This window comes from Lottia gigantea, assembly GCF_000327385.1.
Source record: "Lottia gigantea unplaced genomic scaffold LOTGIsca_65, whole genome shotgun sequence".
Lineage (NCBI taxonomy): Eukaryota > Metazoa > Mollusca > Gastropoda > Lottiidae > Lottia > Lottia gigantea.
The window spans coordinates 1,702,948-1,721,618 of NW_008710211.1; the positions used below are offsets into that span (position 1 = coordinate 1,702,948).

Here is an 18,671-nt window from a genome sequence, read left to right on the forward strand (position 1 = left end):
TATTGTATAAATTCAGCTTATTGACTTAAAAAATATATCTGATTTAAATTTAGGGATGGATGGTTTTTGATATGTGTATGACACAGATATTTGAATTGCCTAAATTTTTCATTAAAGAATCTATTCATTTGAGTTCACTTACAATGGTATCATATATTTGAACCTGATGTTTCCCACTGCGTCTACTCATTCATATTGGCTGATAAAACAAGGCTCTTGTATACAGGCCATGCATGTTCAAGATCCCTCGACAGTTTGAAATCCAAAAATAGGCTAATGCTGCTGTAAAATGTCTCTCATTGCAAAGTACATTGTGTTGTCTATTAAACTCCATTTTATACCATTACCATGTTTTAGAATCAGACGTACTGTGTAGGCCGGCTTGTTCTGTGTTTGTTTTCACCTTCCTTTGACATTATAACTTATACAACCAATGTTTATCACAATAACAGTCAGTTTCTTTGGCAAGCAGATATTATCATATTGTTAGAAATCATTCTGAAAGTTCTGCCAATTTATGTCAAAGAGTATTTGAAATCTAGTTGGTGTCAAACAGAGATACCATTTTAAACCAGTGTTTTTCACTACATGTTGTAATTTCTCATAAATATAGATAGACAGAAGTAGAGCTTGATTTACTCTGTCACATATTGAAATAAATGAAGACAAAATCAAATCTAATTCAGATCACATAGGAGTAAGACAGGGATATCTGTTTTAAACCTGCAATTTTCACTATATGTACCAATGTCTGACAAATAGAGACAGACAGTAGTACAGCCTGATTTACTCTATCACATATTGTTCTGAAAGTTTAACTTCCTTTTAAGACTATTTAAAATGTTGTTTGTGTCATTTAGGGATAAGACAGGGATACTATTTGAAGCCTTTATTTTTCACTACATGTAGCCTAATGTCTTAACATAGAGCCTGATCTATTCCTAGCCAAGATAGTTCAGTGTTGAACCATTTTATATCAAAGACTAAATCAAATCTAGTTGAGGTTACATAGGGATAAGACAAGGATACCATTTTAAGATCAATGCTGAGCAGTTTGGCCAAGAACCAGTTGGTAGAAAGGATCCCAAAATTTGAAATTGAGTTGTTATCCTTGTAAGATATAGGATGTTTCTTTCCTTCTTTGTTTTTCATACTGTACCCATCACTCAAACTATTTTGAAAGTTTTTTCAATTTCTTTGATCGATTAGATGCAATTGATACAATTTCAGAGAATCTCAACAAAAAACAACCCTGTTTGAAGCAAATTTAAGAGTCTTTTAAGTAGAATGTTAAACACGTCATCCAGGAATACTGTGCTGTAATGAACAATAAGTGTTAAGATATGAGAGAGTTAGAATGATATACCTCAATATTTATTGTTATAAGTAACATCTGTTAGGTAGAATACTACCCTGATATAAAACACAGATACAGTTAATTCTAATCTATCTTCACATTGTCAAGGTTTTACGAAGTTTGTCTTATACCATGACTGCAATAGTCACCTTCTTGTATCACGAAATGCAGCGATTTGATTGGATTGTATGCTAGTGAATACAGCCTATCAGAGCTCTTGACAGAAAGACTGTAAACATTTAGGCTTATTGTTTACAGACTTTCTGTTAAGGCCTCTGATTGGCTGTAATCCTTTATGTACAATTCATCAAATCACTTCATTTAGAAACTTCGATGATACAAGAAAGGTGACTATTGCAGTCGAGGTATGAGACAAAGTTCGTAATAGCTTGACATTGTGAAGATAGTTTAAGTATAGGAACTGAGAAATGGTGACGTCTAATCAGATATTCAACAAAGATGCACCTGAACAGGAAGTTGTAGGTTAAGCATCCTATTATGTAATAAAGGTTAATAATTATCTATTGATATTAGGGGGTAAAAACCGACACCTGGTCGACTCTGACGGATGGCACAGGCATCAAAATTAAAGATTTCCTCTTTTACTTGTGGCTTTTAATAAAGTTCAATTTTTAGACTCGCAGTGAGGGAAATTTTGCAAGGACAGCGGCATTTTTGCTTTCCAAATGACAAGAGATCTTTAACGTGCACAGCCTGTAGCACACAGGGCCTCGGTTTATTGTCCCATCCAAACGACTAGATGTTTTTTCCATGTCAGCCCCTCTTACCTACATCACTGACAGGGGAAAACCGGGTTGAAAAATCTGAAGGTGTTATCTTGAGCTATGGCAGGTTAGCAAGCAAGCATCGAACTAAATTCCCTAAAGAGGGAACGGCATGGCATGAAATGAATTTGCCTTAAGATACAAACGTGAAGTGGAGCTTCATGGCTTCTGAGGAAAAGTTGATGAGGGAACATAAAGAAGAGGTGGAGTTTTCTGAACCTCTAGACTCTGCCCCCTTGCCCCCTTGCCCCCTTGCCCCTCTCACAAGAACAACCTATGCCCTCTAGATTCTCCCACCCCTTCCAAGAACAGCCAATGCCCCTGATGCAGTAAGGTTTGTTTGACTTGAGCATGTTATTGTTTAATGTAATATTTGAAGAATGTAACCTAGGTGCCATGTGGAGTTCTGCCAGATCTTGATTTAGGTGATGATACCACTGTTTATTTACAGCATTCAGAATCTGTAGGTTTTTAATCACATTTTTTTAGAATAGAAATTGCGTCTTATGCTGTATGGTGTCTGAAAGGAAGGGGGGGGTCAGAATGATTTTCAACAGTTTGAAATAATAGAGAGCATGCTGCTGTCAAGGGGTTTATTCATGATTTGAAATGATTTTATGCACCAATCAAAACCTAACTTAAGATGATTTTAATGCTCCAGTCGTCTGATTGGTCAATTAGTAATTAGCCCAAACAGGAATACAGTAGAATAAAGAAGTTCATTTCGCTAAGTCCTGCTGATTGTTCTATCCATTGTTCTGGTTGGGGCATTCAGCTGTAGCTGAGCATCATCAGACCTTTATCTGTTCCTTTTCCCACTCTCCTCATTCTCTTTCTTACTCTCCTCATTCTCTTTCTTACTCTCCTCATCTTTCTTACTCTCCTCATTCTCTTTCTTACTCTCCTCATTCTCTTTCTTACTCTCCTCATTCTCTTTCTTACTCTCCTCATTCTCTTTCTTACTCTCCTCATTCTCTTTCTTACTCTCCTCATTCTCTTTCTTACTCTCCTCATTCTCTTTCTTACTCTCCTCATTCTCTTTCTTACTCTCCTCATCTTTCTTACTCTCCTCATTCTCTTTCCCACTCTCCTCATTCTTTTTCTTGCTCCTTTCATTATTCTTTTAGCCCAAAAGGTAGACAGAAAAGGAGGACATAAAACTCCACTCATTTGATTTCATTTTTTTCTCCACAATTTTAGTGGATTGTAAAGAGTTTTTTTGAAAAAAAAATTTGTATCGGGTACACTGATAACATGAATTTGCACCATTCCAATTTTTCAATCAGACGTTCTTGCAATTCCACTTAAACTAGGCGTTTTATGACTATCTCAAAGATTCTTCTCTATAAATAGCAGCTTTTGCGATGTTGATGTTATAAAACGCTTATTTTTTAGTGGAATTGATGGAACCTCTCTCAACATCATATATGATGTATGTATGAATAAATAGAAATAGAAATATTAAAACAGAACCTAAAAAAACATGTTGTTACTCAGATTTTCAACCTGCATCCCTACTGAAGTTAGACAAATAGAATTATTATATATATAAATATATTAATATGTTATTTTACAAGTGTCTGTCTGTGCCCACGTGTAATCAGTTATAAATTTGGCACACTGCTCTTTATACAGGTTATTTCTAGATTGTTTAAAAACTTCTTGTTATTTTGGTGGAATGAAGATTTTATCATTAAGTTGAAATATATTCTCTGAGAAGGTTAATTAATATTGCTCAGAAAAAAAAAACCTGGAGAAAAATCAAACCAAATCAAAGATTTCAAATCATTATGTAACTATTTCTTAAAATGGTAAAAGATCATTATTTTTGTTGTTGCCTAAGGAATCCAATTATAAAAATTCATTTTGATTTGTTGTTTGTTTGTATGTCAAGATTTCTAAGAATTCCGTTTTTCCAGTTAAAAATAAGAAAACCATTGAACAATACGCCATACTTAAAGTAATCCTATATTTAACTAAAAGACTGGGTGCTGAAGTTTCCTTCTGCCATTACCAGTGCTTTTGAGAGTAGACCTGGATCTTCTCACTAAATATAATGGATAATAGATGAGCTAGTCTGTCAGGTGTTGAGGAGACATTAAACTGAGATATCTCTCATCCCCTGCTGGCATATCCCACTAGCCATCTGACCAACCTATTCCTGCTATCAATGTTATGAAAGGCGTCTGCTATTTGGTGCCATGGTATCAGCATCTCTACTCCATATATGGGAGACTGGGTGATTCTATTACTAACATATTGGAATGGTTCAACATGGTACCAGAATAGTTTATTTTAAAACTAGGGGTACTCAATAGGATGGGGGTCGCTTTTTTTGCATTTTTTGAAAATTTTGATTATAATTTATCAAAGATTACCTCAATAACTCATTAAAATTAAACTTTTTGAAACAATTTAATAAAATTGAGAACTTTTAGAAGAGTTTGAAAAGTTGGTAAAGTTTACCTGGAACCTGCCACCCCTGCCGTGTCAGTAAGTCTGAAGGTTCCAGTATATACTGTAAGAACTACCAGGTTTTCTCTTCAGTAAGAAATTTTGTTAAGAGCCGTAAAATTGCATGCATGCCTATTTACAATCATTATATCATAACAAAAATATATAGTGTTAAAATATCAACAACCAGAATTATTGTGTGAATTTCCGTGACAACTACCTTTTTATGTGTGTATATGACTGTGTGGACTTATCAAAATGTCAGGAAGACTGTCGGAACTTACAGATCTTTCGGAAATTCCTCCGTCCACGACAACTATCTCCACAGTAGCAGTCCAATCAGGAAGGTCCAAAGTTGTTTTGGCCATTTTGAGAGTAAGTAAAATTCTTTTTGGACTTCTGATGATCAAATTTGATTAAATATACTTGATTAAATTTGAAGTTGATCTGAATCTGGATATTGATTAGTATATGTATTGATAGTTGATAGTATAGTAGAATAGTTATTAAACTAAATTGTAGAATAGTAACATTCTCTCTAGTATCAGAATGATCTAAATAGGAAACCAAAAATTGACTGTGTTAGTCATAACATTCTCTGAAACGTTAGAATTATTTTGACCAAGATTGTAATCTCATTATAACACTAGGATCTGTGTTCTACAGGATGTGCAAGTTTTCTGGTCAGTTAAAAACAGTCAAAAAGAAAGTTTAATAACTTCTTTCATCTTCAGAATGAAGAGCTCAATAAAAATTTGGATATATAGACTCATGACCTTGACTATGACTTATAACTTTCTCCCTTCCATCTCACAGTATAATTCCCTTTTTCTTCCTTCAATGTACGAAATAAAAATTCTACAACCTTTCCATTCTTAATGGTAGATCTTGTGTAAGAATTGTAACAAATCTGGGGTTTTATGTCCAAAACTTGAATACCTGAACTGTAATTTTATATAACAAACCCAAACTTAATTTTATAATCCAAACCTAAAGGGTAGCTTTAACTTCAAAACCCAAGTTTTTATGTCACAAACCACCAACTTAACCTTATTTTATAAACCCAAAACTTACATAGTAATTTAGACCTTAAAACCAAATGTTTAGGTAACAAACTTAAACATAACTTTTTTTATAAACGAAAACCTACATATTATAATTAACCTTATCTTAAAGTTTGAAACCTGAATTTTTACAAACCCAAACCTAACCTAGCTTTATAAGTCTAAACCTTCATGTTAACTTCAAAACCTTAATTTTTATGTAACAAACCCAAACCTAACGTAGTTGTATAAGGTAAAAGATGAATCAGAATGTTTTGGTTGATTTCCAAGAGTTTAAGATGAAGATAAACCATTCTTTCTGTGTAGTTTATCAGTTTTAACCAGTAATAGATAATGACTCATCCCTATCTTTTAAATAGTTTATAGCCCATCTATATTTTACCTTGCTTTTTACGTAGAATTTAAGTATCAGGCGTTTCGAAGATTCCTTCCCTAATTACATACTGTTTATTCAGATGATATAAAAGTCCTAAACATGACCAAAGGTCATTTCATCTGATGACGACATGTGTATGTATGAAAAATTTGTGAAAATATGAAAAAATATCAAAATTTCCTAATAATGTCTAATATTTAATTTGAAGACATTAGTACCTGTAGTGAAAAATAGAGGCTTAAAATGATATCCCTGTCTTACACCTATTTAAGCTCCCAATTCGATTCAATCAGCTGATGTACTTACTATCTGAGATTCTTCAGCATCAATTTCATCCATGAATCAGGCAGCATGATTTCTCTCAGAACAATCTGGGCTATGAGTAAATCAGGCTCTATGTCAAGATATGTAATTACATATACTGAAAAATAGAGGCTTAAAATGATATCCCGGTCCCAATTTGATTTAATCTTATTTGACATAAATTTCATTAACTCCATCAAAGTTCTCTGGATTTTTCTGTCAGCTGATGAACTGTCTGGGATTCATCAGCATCAATTTCAGTATGAGTGTATGATCTCTCTCAGAACAATCTGGGCTCTAAAACATTAGTACATGTAGTGAAAAACACTGGTTTGAAATAGTATCCCTGTCTTATTACCAAATTTGATCAAAATGAATTTGATCTAGGCCGTTCTTAGGTCAATTTAGTTGTAATTATGGTATTTAAAATTCTACACTTAATAGTCAAGTATTGTATTTTGGCTATGGAGCAATCTCCCAGAAAGAAATTCGAAGCTTTGGAAAAGAACCATTAGTTTCCATATTCCATGCTTAACCTGGCCAATGACCCCAGATCCCAGGGGCTTGTCAAAAACATCTTGAAGCTTTTAATAATTTACATGAAAATTTTGGCTAACAGTGGTTTCCCTCCTTTAAAATTTCCTCCCATAGTGATTTCCTCCGTTTCAATTTCCACCCTATTGGTTTCCTCCCCTATTATATATAACCTTAGGATATGACACAGAATGACCTCAAGATATGAGTATAAATTCTACACCAAGCTAAGCTTGTGGTTCACTAAATAAGCAAGAAACATTGATGGATAAAAACTCCAAACCCACAATCTAATATCATAAAAACTCCAAACTGACATTCTAATATTAACAGTTAACATTAGAAGTTAACCTAATTAATATGTAAAGATATGAAAACTGACCTTAATTATCTCCAGGTCATTAGATCAAAAGTCCTTCAGACATTACCAGAATATCTGGTCAGGGTTTGATACCAGGAGGTAGGACCCCTGGTGCTTTATTTACCCTGGGTTCATTAAACACTGTTGTACATATTGTGTTGTAACCCCTTGTCCTTACTGGCCTCTATCACTCTCTGATCTGAGTGATACCCTATCTCATATGGTGTGTGCAGTTAGTTACATTTTGAGTAATAACCCTCAAGTCCCTACTGACTGGTTTCTTGGGCAGCATCAAGCCATCAACCCCTTGTAATCTGTATATCATTTGAGTGATATCAGATGTGATGAAGTGTGCCAGCAGTTATAGAAATTATTCCTCTGACAGATGTTAAACTCCAGCATCAGAATTGTTTTAATTAGAGAACCCAAACCACGTTTCTTCACTGGTTTCTGAAACTTGAACAAGATAAAACCCAGATTTCAGGATATATGGTTGTCTTAAAGATGGGTTTCCTTATATTTTAGTGTCAAATTAAGCAAACTATTTGATTAATTGGTGTTTCTAATGAATTATCATGTATTCTTAATCATATCATTATGTTCTTATTACATATTATTAAGAGTTTTAACCAATCATAAATATCCACGTATGTACAGTCTGGATAAACCAAAAAGTACTTTTTGACCTCCTTGATCTGTCACTCATTGGAATTCTGCTAGTAATTCTCTTCTGATTTAGCTAATAATGAATTAATTATGGACATGTGAGACAAACCAGTATTTTTCCAAGTCATAAGAACACCTCTACTTTCTATTTATATAAGTGTTAGCATTTTCAAATACCATCTTTAATGAATTACACTGAATATATTTGTGTATTATGAAATTCAGGATTAGGACCATTACCCAACACCCCCCTTCCCTTTCCTTCCCTTGCCTTCCCTTGCCTTCACTTCCCTTCCCATCCCCTCCAATCCCACCCCCCCAAGGGAGTGCAAACAAGAGTCACTAAGTTTTGTAAACTTCACTAGATGTTGGGTGTTAACTTGTGATCTTTTTATTGTTGAGCCTTTGAAACACATTATTCACAAGCCACTTGCCAATGTTCCAAAAAGGCAATTTCTGTTATGCTTACTCCTTTCGAAACACCTGATGGTACTTCTCTTTGGAGGAGTACACTACTATACAACTTTTACTCTTGATTTTGCCATAATTTGGACAAGATTTTGGTTAACGGAATTGTTTTGCTTGTGGTAAATTACACAAATTAATGCTCAGAATTGAATGGACATCCCTAGGAAATATATCAAAATAACACCTGAACTTTTGATAGTTTTTATAAGTATCTTTTGTTTTTTTGGTAGAAATTTGAACATGTGAACTAAAATATCTTTTTCAAAATTATACAGAATTGCTCAAAATGATGAATTATAAAATCAAACGTTATATAAGAAAACTTATTTTTAATTTAATCTAAACAAAATATTATATTGCTACTAGACTGTACTTAAAATGTTAAATACTGATAATATGGAAGTCTGTTTCCATGGTAACATAGATGCTATTTACTGCTGAACATATGTGATGAGGAATAACGAAGAACATCTATCTACCTGAAACCTGAAGATAAATGGCACGATTTTGGGTGGAAACCAAATTAAATATTTGTATACTTAGATCATCTTGCCAAAGCATTTATTAGGATAGGTGCACTACTACCAATTGCCAAGTTCTTATATAAGGTCATAAGGTCAAAGCAGATTCATGAGTTCGGGTCAGACATCAAGTGATTCAGTGGAAGCAGGTTTTGGATATAAACCCTTCATCAGGAAAGATTAGTAATATTTGATGTCTAACTCCGGATTAATTAGAAAAAAAGTACTAACGATCTGAAATGCAAAACAAAACCTGAAATCCAAAATAAATGTTATCCATACTTTGTTGGAAGTTATGTAAATATACAGAATCATTATATCAGCTACTATGACTCTTCCAAAGCATTGATAAAGTGACTTAAGGTGCTCAGGTAACTAGAAAGGCATTCAAGGTCAAAACACTGATTCAAATTAATCATGAAAACTTATACCCACCCCACCAAAGAAACATAATGTACCACCCTACCCCACCCAAGAAACATAATGTACCACCCTGCCCCACCCAAGAAACATAATGTACCACCCTACCCCACCCAAGAAACATAATGTACCACCCTGCCCCACCCAAGAAACATAATGTACCACCCTACCCCACCCAAGAAACATAATGTACCACCCTGCCCCACCCAAGAAACATAATGTACCACCCCACCCCAATTAAGATTCATCGTCAGAAACATAATGTTTAAGATTAAAAGATAACATGTAATATCCTCACCATCACACAATTGACATTGCCCGATACCCTAACCCTGCCCCATCCAAATTAACAATCATCTTCAGAAACATAATGTACCACCCCACCCCAGTTAAGATTCATCGTCAGAAACATAATGTACCACCCTGCCCCACCCAAATTAACAATCATCATAAGAAACATAATGTACCACCCTGCCCCACCCAAATTAACAATCATCATAAGAAACATAATGTACAAACCTGCCCCACCCAAATTAACAATCATCATAAGAAACATAATGTATTAGCTTATGCAATAGCTGGTATACTAGGAAAAAAAATTTTTGGTTCTGTCCCCACCACACAATTCACATTGTTGTTACCCTAACCCTGCCCCACCTTAATGAAAAATCATCTTCAGAAACATATATATAAGATTCAAAGATAGATTATACTATATTTATAATAGGGTGTGTACAGTTTATATTGGTAGGTTACAATAAACTAAACTTTTAAACTTTATTTACATCTATTTATTTTAATATTTACTTTCAAACCTGGTTTTATAGAATTATAAACTTCTATAACACATTGTTTCTGTTAAACCATTATTCCTTCATGAAAGGTATTGATAAGATGTCATTATCACAAAGGGTAGCTTTTGGGAGAGTGACGTCATAAACGCTTTGTGTTAGTGGAATTGCAGGAACCACAGACATCTGATTGAAAATTAAAAAGGTGCAAATCGATACTTGTCCCTTATACACACACAAAGTTTAAAAAAACCTCTTTACGATGCCTTTGATTTTTTATCCCAATGCTGTGGGTCAGTGGGCCAGGTTCCTTGGGCCTTATTCTTGAAAACATACCCTAGATAAAAGATCAGATGTGAGGAAATTCTGTTATCTAATAATCCAATCTATAAAACTGTATTCAGAATTGATTTAAGTAATGACCAGATGAAGAGATTGTTAAAATTATAATTAAAATTAGTTTTTGTCATTTGAGCTCCTGATCATATCGCTAGGGAATCAAGATTTTATCTTCACATTAAACTCAGGCTGTGCACCTTAAAGAACCCTTGAAAAATTTCCCTAATTGCATAGTGCATGGCATTGGTCTTCTTCAGACCGATCAGTTGCATAAATGTAGGACATAAAACACTGTTTCAAATCGTTGAATAGTTTAATACCAATAAAAAAACCTAAGTACTAAAGATTCAAAACCTAACTCGAAATCGGAAGTAAATGTTTGGCAAAACATTGGTTACAGCAAATGGAAATTCACACGAGGAAGTATTTTGATCATAAATATGGAAATATTTTAGTATACCAGTTAATGATTTCAATATTATATTTTCAGAGTGGAGAATGGATTCGAGTCAGAGTGCACCAGATGGAACCCGATCTTGTAGATGTGGGCGCCACCTTGGAAGAAGCTTTACAATTAAAAAGGGAACACGACGAATTAATCATCAAATTAAAGGTAAATATAGTTTGGTCGTATTTTGTTTATGGTGAAGATTAGAATTGTATCAGATGAGAGGTGATAAATAGTGACAAGGTTAATAATATAACAGTTTATTATCTGTTCTGGAACAGTTTCGAGAACGGAACAGATGAAAAATTATTAGTGTAAACTGTCGAGCGTTCTGAGAACAGTTCCAATTTGAGACTACCGAGGCAAGGTGACCTCGTAACAGTTTTCAGAATGCAACAGTTAAAATTTGGTTGTGTAAACGTTCGAGCGTTCTGAGAACAGAACGGATGAAAAATTACTAGTGTAAACAGTCGAGTGTTCTGAGAACAGTTCCAATTTGAGACTACAGTTTTCAGAATGGAACAGTTAAAATTTGGTAGTGTCAACGGTCGAGCGTTCTGAGAACAGTTCTTACGCATTCGTCTTGACCCCTTGACACATTCTACAGCTTCTGTGAGCAGACAAATTTGCCTTCATCCAGGTTATTAGAACATCTAAAATTAACTCTTTCATGAAGAGTTCAATTAAAATGCTATGAGAACAATAAATAATTTACACTATTGTTATAGAACTGTTCTCGGAAAGCTCGAAATTGTAGTTGTGTTAACGGTAAAAATTTGGCAATTTTGTCACGTCCCGGTTTAGACCGAGAACGGAACACTTCGTAGCGTTCTAATGTAAATGAGGCTAATGAAGTTCTAAGGTTCAATTTCTTTACTGTTTTTGTCGAGATGAGGGGGGCATGTATAAGTAACTTATAAGATAATTATGTATTATTTGTAGTTGTTGTCATCTACACTTGTTATAACAGTTGACTGTATTTAATTGTCCTCTATACCCATTTATCATATTATCACTGGATCATTTCCTTTCAAACGTACATGACTGTATGACATTGTAAGCAGGGAAATCCCAAATTCCCCAGATTCTCTCTTGTTGCATCCCAAATGGTGTTGCTCTTCTCATTAACCCAATCTGAATTACAAAAAATCTTTTAAACAAATACAATAGCTTGAATTTGATGAGAAAATTGAGTATGGTAGAGTGAGATCAACAATGTTAAAAGTCTGACTGAGAAGTAGTATTTTCACAACCTGTTGGGCATTGAAGTCTAGGAAACCCTTTGGTCTGAGCGCCCAGAGCTGCCCATTAGCTTAGTCTGGAGGAGAAATGTCTTCCATATTCCAGAAAAGAAATGTTCATAAATACAGAATATTCAGAATACATCTTTCTCCAGTCTGATAACTCAGACCCAATAATCTTCATGATAGTTCATACAATAATGAAATATTTTCACTGTTAAAATAGTGCTCAATAGTAAAACGGAACCTAAAAAAACATGTGTCCCCACTGGCTTGACTAGGTCCTGTAACCTAAAAAATATCAGCATCAACCATTTTAAACCATTTTTTCCATTCCACAAATAGTCAGACTTGTAAAATATTCAGAGAGAGCTTGTAGGTAATTTTCTCCACAAATATTCTGAATGGAGGTTTTTAAAGGGACATTCTACTTTTCCTTTAGGTCAAAAATCTTTTTGCTCAAATTTGTGAAAATTTTACACCAAAATCTAGAGAAATGTGTCTCTTAACGTATCTGAAAGTTTTAACTAAAAAAATCCAGCAATCTTTTTATTGCAAAAACTATTTAAAAAGTTTACGTGGAAAACAAAATGCAGAATGCCCCTTTAAGTATGATATCTCCATAGTATCCCCTCAAATACTCAGATATATTGCAACGTATTCCATATAGAAAGTCAGATTGACTGACTATTATTATAATATACCTACCACTAGTGACTATGATATCAGTACCCAGGTAATAGCTATGATATTTGGGCTGAGTGCCATGTGTTTAAGATTTCAGGCACCTGTCTGAGGCTATAAATAGTAACATCTACCATACTTTATTATCTACCTTCATCACACACTCCATTTCCTTTTCTGTTTTTTTTTCTTTGAAAGTTTCCTTGCAATGATTGATGTTTCCTTTCCATATTGGGTTTAAAGAATAAAAGTTATCATTACGCCCTAATGTAGGAAATGAATCTGAGCTTCGTTACAATAACTAGTGAACAACAGGACATACTTACTCTTCCTTGAAGTTATTGTAATGAAGCTCAGAAACCATTATGTAACTCTGCAGATTTGTTTGTCAACTTGAATCCTTTTCATTTGGATGGGACAATAAACCAAGGCCCCGTGTGCTACAGACTGTGCATGTTAAAGATCCCTCGACAGTTGGAAATTGAAAAATAGCAGGCTAATGCCACTGTCCTGGCAAAATTTCCCTCATTGCACCCTGCATGGCGTTCCCTGGCATTGACTGTCTTCATTAGCCTACATGGTGCAGAAAAGTAGGACGTTTCACTTTTGAATCAGTTTTCAAAGAGTTCCCTGATTATGTTTATATAAGTCTAGAAGTTTTAGACTAAAAACCCCAATTCAAACGTAAGAGAAAAAAACAAACCAAACTGTAGTTAATTTATACAGAGGCTCATTGATAACAGTAGGAAAATTTTGGTGTTCTGGGGAACCAGAGTGAGCAGCAATCAAGTTTGTATCAGAATAAATCTACTTTGTCAGTGTAATATTGATACTAGATCTGCACTGATTTCAGTTCTACCCTAGTGACAGTGCCAGTGGAGGTACAGGGGGGTATTTGTCCCCCTAGAAAAATAGTTTGTATCCCCAATTGTACCCCCACTTTATTTCTAACCAATTTAAAGATAGGATTTTTATACTTTTTCCTCAAAATATGCGTAATGCTAAAAACCAATCTACATGTGGAGAACGTTTTCAGATGCTCAGTTGGAGGCTCATGCCTATGCTCTTCCACAGAGCTGTCACATTTTGAATCTCATGACATGTGTCCCCCATTTAGTCAATCTTCCCTGTATTTGTACCCCCAGTCTCAGGTGGCTGCCACTGCCATTTGTCTACCCATTTTATCCCCATTTTTATTCTAGATTGATGATAGGTTTTGAAAATATTGAGACTTATATCTTCATGATTTAAAATTTTTATATTTTTCAGTCAAAAGAAGGAGAAGTACAACAACTTCTCCAGAGAGCTGACACATATGTTGACGAAAACCGGTCTCAATCAGATGTACACGCTGCCATGGCAGTGACCCTGAACGAGGCATGGAAAGCTCTCAATGAGAAACTAGACTTACGAGGTCAGATGTTAGAACAAAGCATTTCATTCCACAACAGCGTACAAGATGTAAGTTGGGTTTTTTTTATTCAGTTCTTTCCCGAATATTCTCTTGACCGTGGAAAACAAATCGATAATTAATTTTCAAGATTTAGGTACACAGAAAGAGAAAAACAAAACCTGACAAGGCAAAAACTGATGGTGTTGATTTGTAGGGTAGAGTACTTTTAATTCTGACACCCATATTTGGAGATAATAAAAACCTATACAAGCAACTCCATTAATAAAAATCTTGTCCAAAGTATTGCAAACATTTTGTTTATGGGGTGCTCAACTTTAGTGACTCAACAAGCCATTCAAGTCAATGTTTCAGGGGACCTGAACTTAGCTGTATATAATATATACCACGGGATTCTTTGTCCAAAATTCCCAAAAAAAGCTTTCTATAAAAAATTTGAATTTTTTACGTAATACTTCAAAAAATCCTGATGTTCAATTTATCAGATAAGAGAATAAAATCATATATACCATGGAATTATTTTGTCCAAAATCTTCCAAAAAATGGCTTTGAATTTGTTACGAAATAAATAAAAAAATGCTGAATTTTGTTCAATTTCTCAGTTAAGAGAAGATTATATTAGTTGTCAGTAAAAGCCTTGATGATATTAATACATTAGTTAATAGCAGTTAAAAGCAAAAAATGATAACTGACTCTAAAAATATTTCAAAATCAAGAAAAACACATTTATAGAACTGTGTTGCTTAAATCTGAAAGTGGTCTGGAGAAGTTCTCATATTTTACAGTTTTCTTAAAGATATTTCAACTGGACATGAAATTTTGTGACAAAGTTTGACTCATATTTGAATGTGCTCTCTTTTTGTTCATAGGGTAGTATTTTGATATTTCCCAGAAATGATTTAAATAGAGACAAAATTTTATTTCATGAAAAAGCTTTCCTCGAAAAGTGCTTGTGTGGATTTTTCATATTTTTTAAATATTTTGATGTAGGTTTTTTCATGCTGTTTGGATTACTCAAATGGAGATACAGTTCAAATTTATTGCATATGGAAAATTTCTCAGAACGTACTTACTATTCATATAGTTTAGAATATTTTAACATAGACACATTCTGAATATATGTCTTCCCATGAAATTTTGAGAATTAATTTAATTAACTCTGTTATTTGTGGGTCTAATGTATAATTTGTAATTTGCAGTTAAATAAGAAAATGGAACAAGCACAAAATAAAATCTCTAATGTACCTCTTGCATCCAACGTGGAATTAGCCAGGAGCTTATTACAACAACATAACGACATCAAATCTGGTGAGTAGCCATTTTGTTTATTAAAATTGAAATTCCAAATGTCTGATTTCTGTTGGTAATTTTTTGGATGCCAGGTGCAATTGTACAATGGTCATCTTAATGGCGTTCTTGGTTTTGTGAAATACAGGCGTCAGACAGAAGATCAGGATGGTGCTGATTGAGGTTTTATGTCCCTAATACACATTCATAGGCTAGAAAACATCTTCTAATCGCTTACAGTTGTTGTCTACTCCAATGCGATGTTTATGAATCAATTCAAATACTTTCCAGTTTTATTGTACCCACAAAGATTTCAAATATTTTGTCTCTACATTTTTTCAGACATTCTAGAATCATCCAAAGTCACATTAGACATGGGTCATGCTTTATTACAACACATCAAAGAAATGGGTGTGCATGCAGATATTCAAAATAAACATGCAACGACAGCAGCCTGCTACGGAATAGAACATCTACTCGAGTTGCTACATGATCGACGACGCCACCTAGAGGAACTCTGGGAATTAAGACGTCAAAAACTGGAACAATGTCTTCAACTCTGTCAGTTAGACCAAGAGGTTCACAAGGTAAGTTCTCGTTAAAAATAAACTGACAAGGATATCAACCTAGGTTCACAGTTAATGATCCTTTTTACCAGCTGGTTCTTGACCAAACCTCGGAATTATGAGTGAAGATGACCTATTGAAGGTCATTGGACTTTCACACACCAATCGCGATTTGAACCCACAGCTGACTGACCAAGCCAATGACGTCATGTAATGAACCAATGCTCTAACCCATGTCTTTCTTCAGAATGACTTGGTGCCATGATTTTCAAATAGACATCACTTTTGGAGAGTCTACATAGCTAATAATTTTGTATCATTATTGGATAAATAAAACTTGATAGTGTATTAATTAAATATTCGGGTGATATATCTATATAAATATTGATGTTTTTGTTGTTATAGATATTGGAATGGTTCCGAACAACTGGAGCCGAATATTTAAATCGATCACAACTCGGGAACTCGTATTCGGCAGCTTTGAGATTACAAGAAGAACATAATAAATTTGAGACCCAAGCAAGAGTAAGTTTTTTCTTTTATTTTCATGTGAATCAGATACTGGTTCATACTCAGTTGGAAATTAAATACGGGACTTTGTTCCAAACCATCACGTCAAAAATTGATTGTTTTATTTTTTATTTTTTGCATCTATTCTATTGCTCAATTCAAATTTCTGCTTTCAATCCCCGCATAGGTCGAGATAATACCTTCGGATTTTTCAACCCGGGTTCCCCTGTCAGTGATGGGACAATAAACTGAGCACCTGTGTGCTACAGGCTGTGCACGTTAAAGATCCCTCGACAGTTGGAAATCGAAAAAGAGCAGGCAAATGCCGCTGTCCTGGCAAAATTTCCCTCATTGCACCCTGCATGGCGTTGCCCGTCTTCATTAGCCAACAAGAAAAGTAGGACGTAAAACTCCATGCATTTCATTTCAATTCAAATTTCTGCTTATGTCTGTTAATCTTCTCATCTTGTATTTGTTTTTCAGGACATCCAAGAGACTGTATTGCAACTTATTCGTACAGCTGACCAACTTCTGCGTCGGACAAACCTTGATGCGGAGGGTGTGAGACAGCGGTTGCTAACGGTCGATAACGAATGTGAGAACTTCATGAACCAACTTGACAACAGAAGGAGAAACATCACAATGTCTGTCTCCTTCTTTAATTTACAAGAAACGGTGAGATCAGATTTCATTTTTCAAAAATATTCCTTGAACTTTATACAAAAATATCTTGAACTTAAGGTAAAAATATCTTGAACTTAAGGTAAAAATATCTTGAATATAAAGTAAAAATATCTTGAACATAAAGTAAAAATATCTTGAACATAAAGTAAAAATATCTTGAACATAAAGTAAAAATATCTTGAACATAAAGTAAAAATATCTTGAACATGAAGTATATGCATATCAAAATGTTTTATTTAATACTTCTGTTTATCCTTCCAGGCTCTAACAAAACTGGAACAGATAGAAGTCCAACTTAACAGCACGGACTTGCCAAGAAATAGCACCGAACTTGCTGAGCGACATGCCCAATTGTCTAACGCCATTGTAGAATGTTCTACGCCGGCTCTACGCGAGGGTCGACTCCTATTGGAGAGGGTCAATAGGGGAGACTCTGGAGCCGATGACGTCAGACAAAAGGTGAGTTTTTTTAAATGTAACCTTAAATGGTGTTTTTACTTAAAATTTCTTACAATATTTATCACCAATAGGCTATAAAGATATAAATTTGAAGAAGACATTAACAATGGTGTTGCCTATTAAAGGCTATATTTTTATATCTATATTGAAACTATGGTGTTTGGCCGGACAATGAAAATTTCAACCCAAGCTTTGCTGTGGTATCACATTGTTGGCACTGAGAAATATTGTAGTCCAATGGCCAGTACTTAATACTCATTATTAAGCTACCATCGTGAGGAAGCAATTACCCTTGCCTTGATCTGACACTCACTCTTTATATATCTGATCCATGAAATAACAACAAGACTATTCCTCATTAAAACAGAACTCAAAACAACGTGTTATTCAGAAATATTCAAACAGAATTGGAATTTGTTGTTACTGTTTTCACTCTGTGGGATCTTCAGACAACTGATCTCTTTCAGCTGGTGCCCATATTTTAACATTCCAGAGGGTGTACAAATATGTGGAATAATTTTTGCCCTGCATGTTTCTAAATTATACATTGACATTTCAGATGGATGAGCTTCAAGTTCGTTGTGCCCACCTTGAGTCACTGTGTAAGGCAAGAAGGGCGCAGGCGTGGGAACGTAGTCAGACTTATTTACAGTTCCAGGAGAAATACAACAGTGTAAGTTTATTCAGCTATTTTTGATGAGGCTTAGGGAGAGGGGAGGTCAGGGCAGGGTGTTGGGGTCACAATAGTTACAGCGCAAGTTTATTTATCTATTTGTAATGAGGTCTAGGGGGGGGGGGGGCAGAGGGGGCAGCCGCCCTCCTTGCAGCCCCGAAAGCAAGTTTTCATGCAAAAAACTAGGTTAGAGATTCGCACAATCTCAGATATCTCCCCCCCCCCCCCCCCCAAAACCACTTTTGAAGGAAACCTGGGTCCCCCCCTGC

At 34.8% G+C, this 18,671-nt stretch overlaps 2 protein-coding genes across 2 annotated transcripts in view; one reads left to right on the forward strand and one right to left on the reverse strand.

The window, feature by feature from the left end:
* Window positions 1–2,941: 2,941 nt before the first annotated feature.
* LOTGIDRAFT_167353 (hypothetical protein) lies at window positions 2,942–4,964 on the reverse strand (the record flags this gene model as incomplete). Its single annotated transcript, XM_009064825.1, has 2 exons — window positions 2,942–3,262; window positions 4,881–4,964. 2 exons carry the CDS (start codon window positions 4,962–4,964, stop codon window positions 2,942–2,944), a joined length of 405 nt encoding a protein of 134 aa, XP_009063073.1.
* Window positions 4,965–10,384: 5,420 nt separating this feature from the next.
* The window catches only part of LOTGIDRAFT_167354 (hypothetical protein), a gene marked incomplete at both ends in the record, with an annotated part of 56,928 nt that continues 48,641 nt past the window's right edge, over window positions 10,385–18,671 (forward strand). Inside the window, 9 exons of the mRNA XM_009064826.1 lie at window positions 10,385–10,393; window positions 10,930–11,052; window positions 14,082–14,273; window positions 15,423–15,531; window positions 15,853–16,097; window positions 16,482–16,601; window positions 17,070–17,261; window positions 17,532–17,729; window positions 18,289–18,402. Of these exons, the coding sequence (XP_009063074.1) occupies window positions 10,385–10,393; window positions 10,930–11,052; window positions 14,082–14,273; window positions 15,423–15,531; window positions 15,853–16,097; window positions 16,482–16,601; window positions 17,070–17,261; window positions 17,532–17,729; window positions 18,289–18,402 (1,302 nt within the window). The remainder of the gene's footprint in view (window positions 10,394–10,929; window positions 11,053–14,081; window positions 14,274–15,422; window positions 15,532–15,852; window positions 16,098–16,481; window positions 16,602–17,069; window positions 17,262–17,531; window positions 17,730–18,288; window positions 18,403–18,671) is intronic.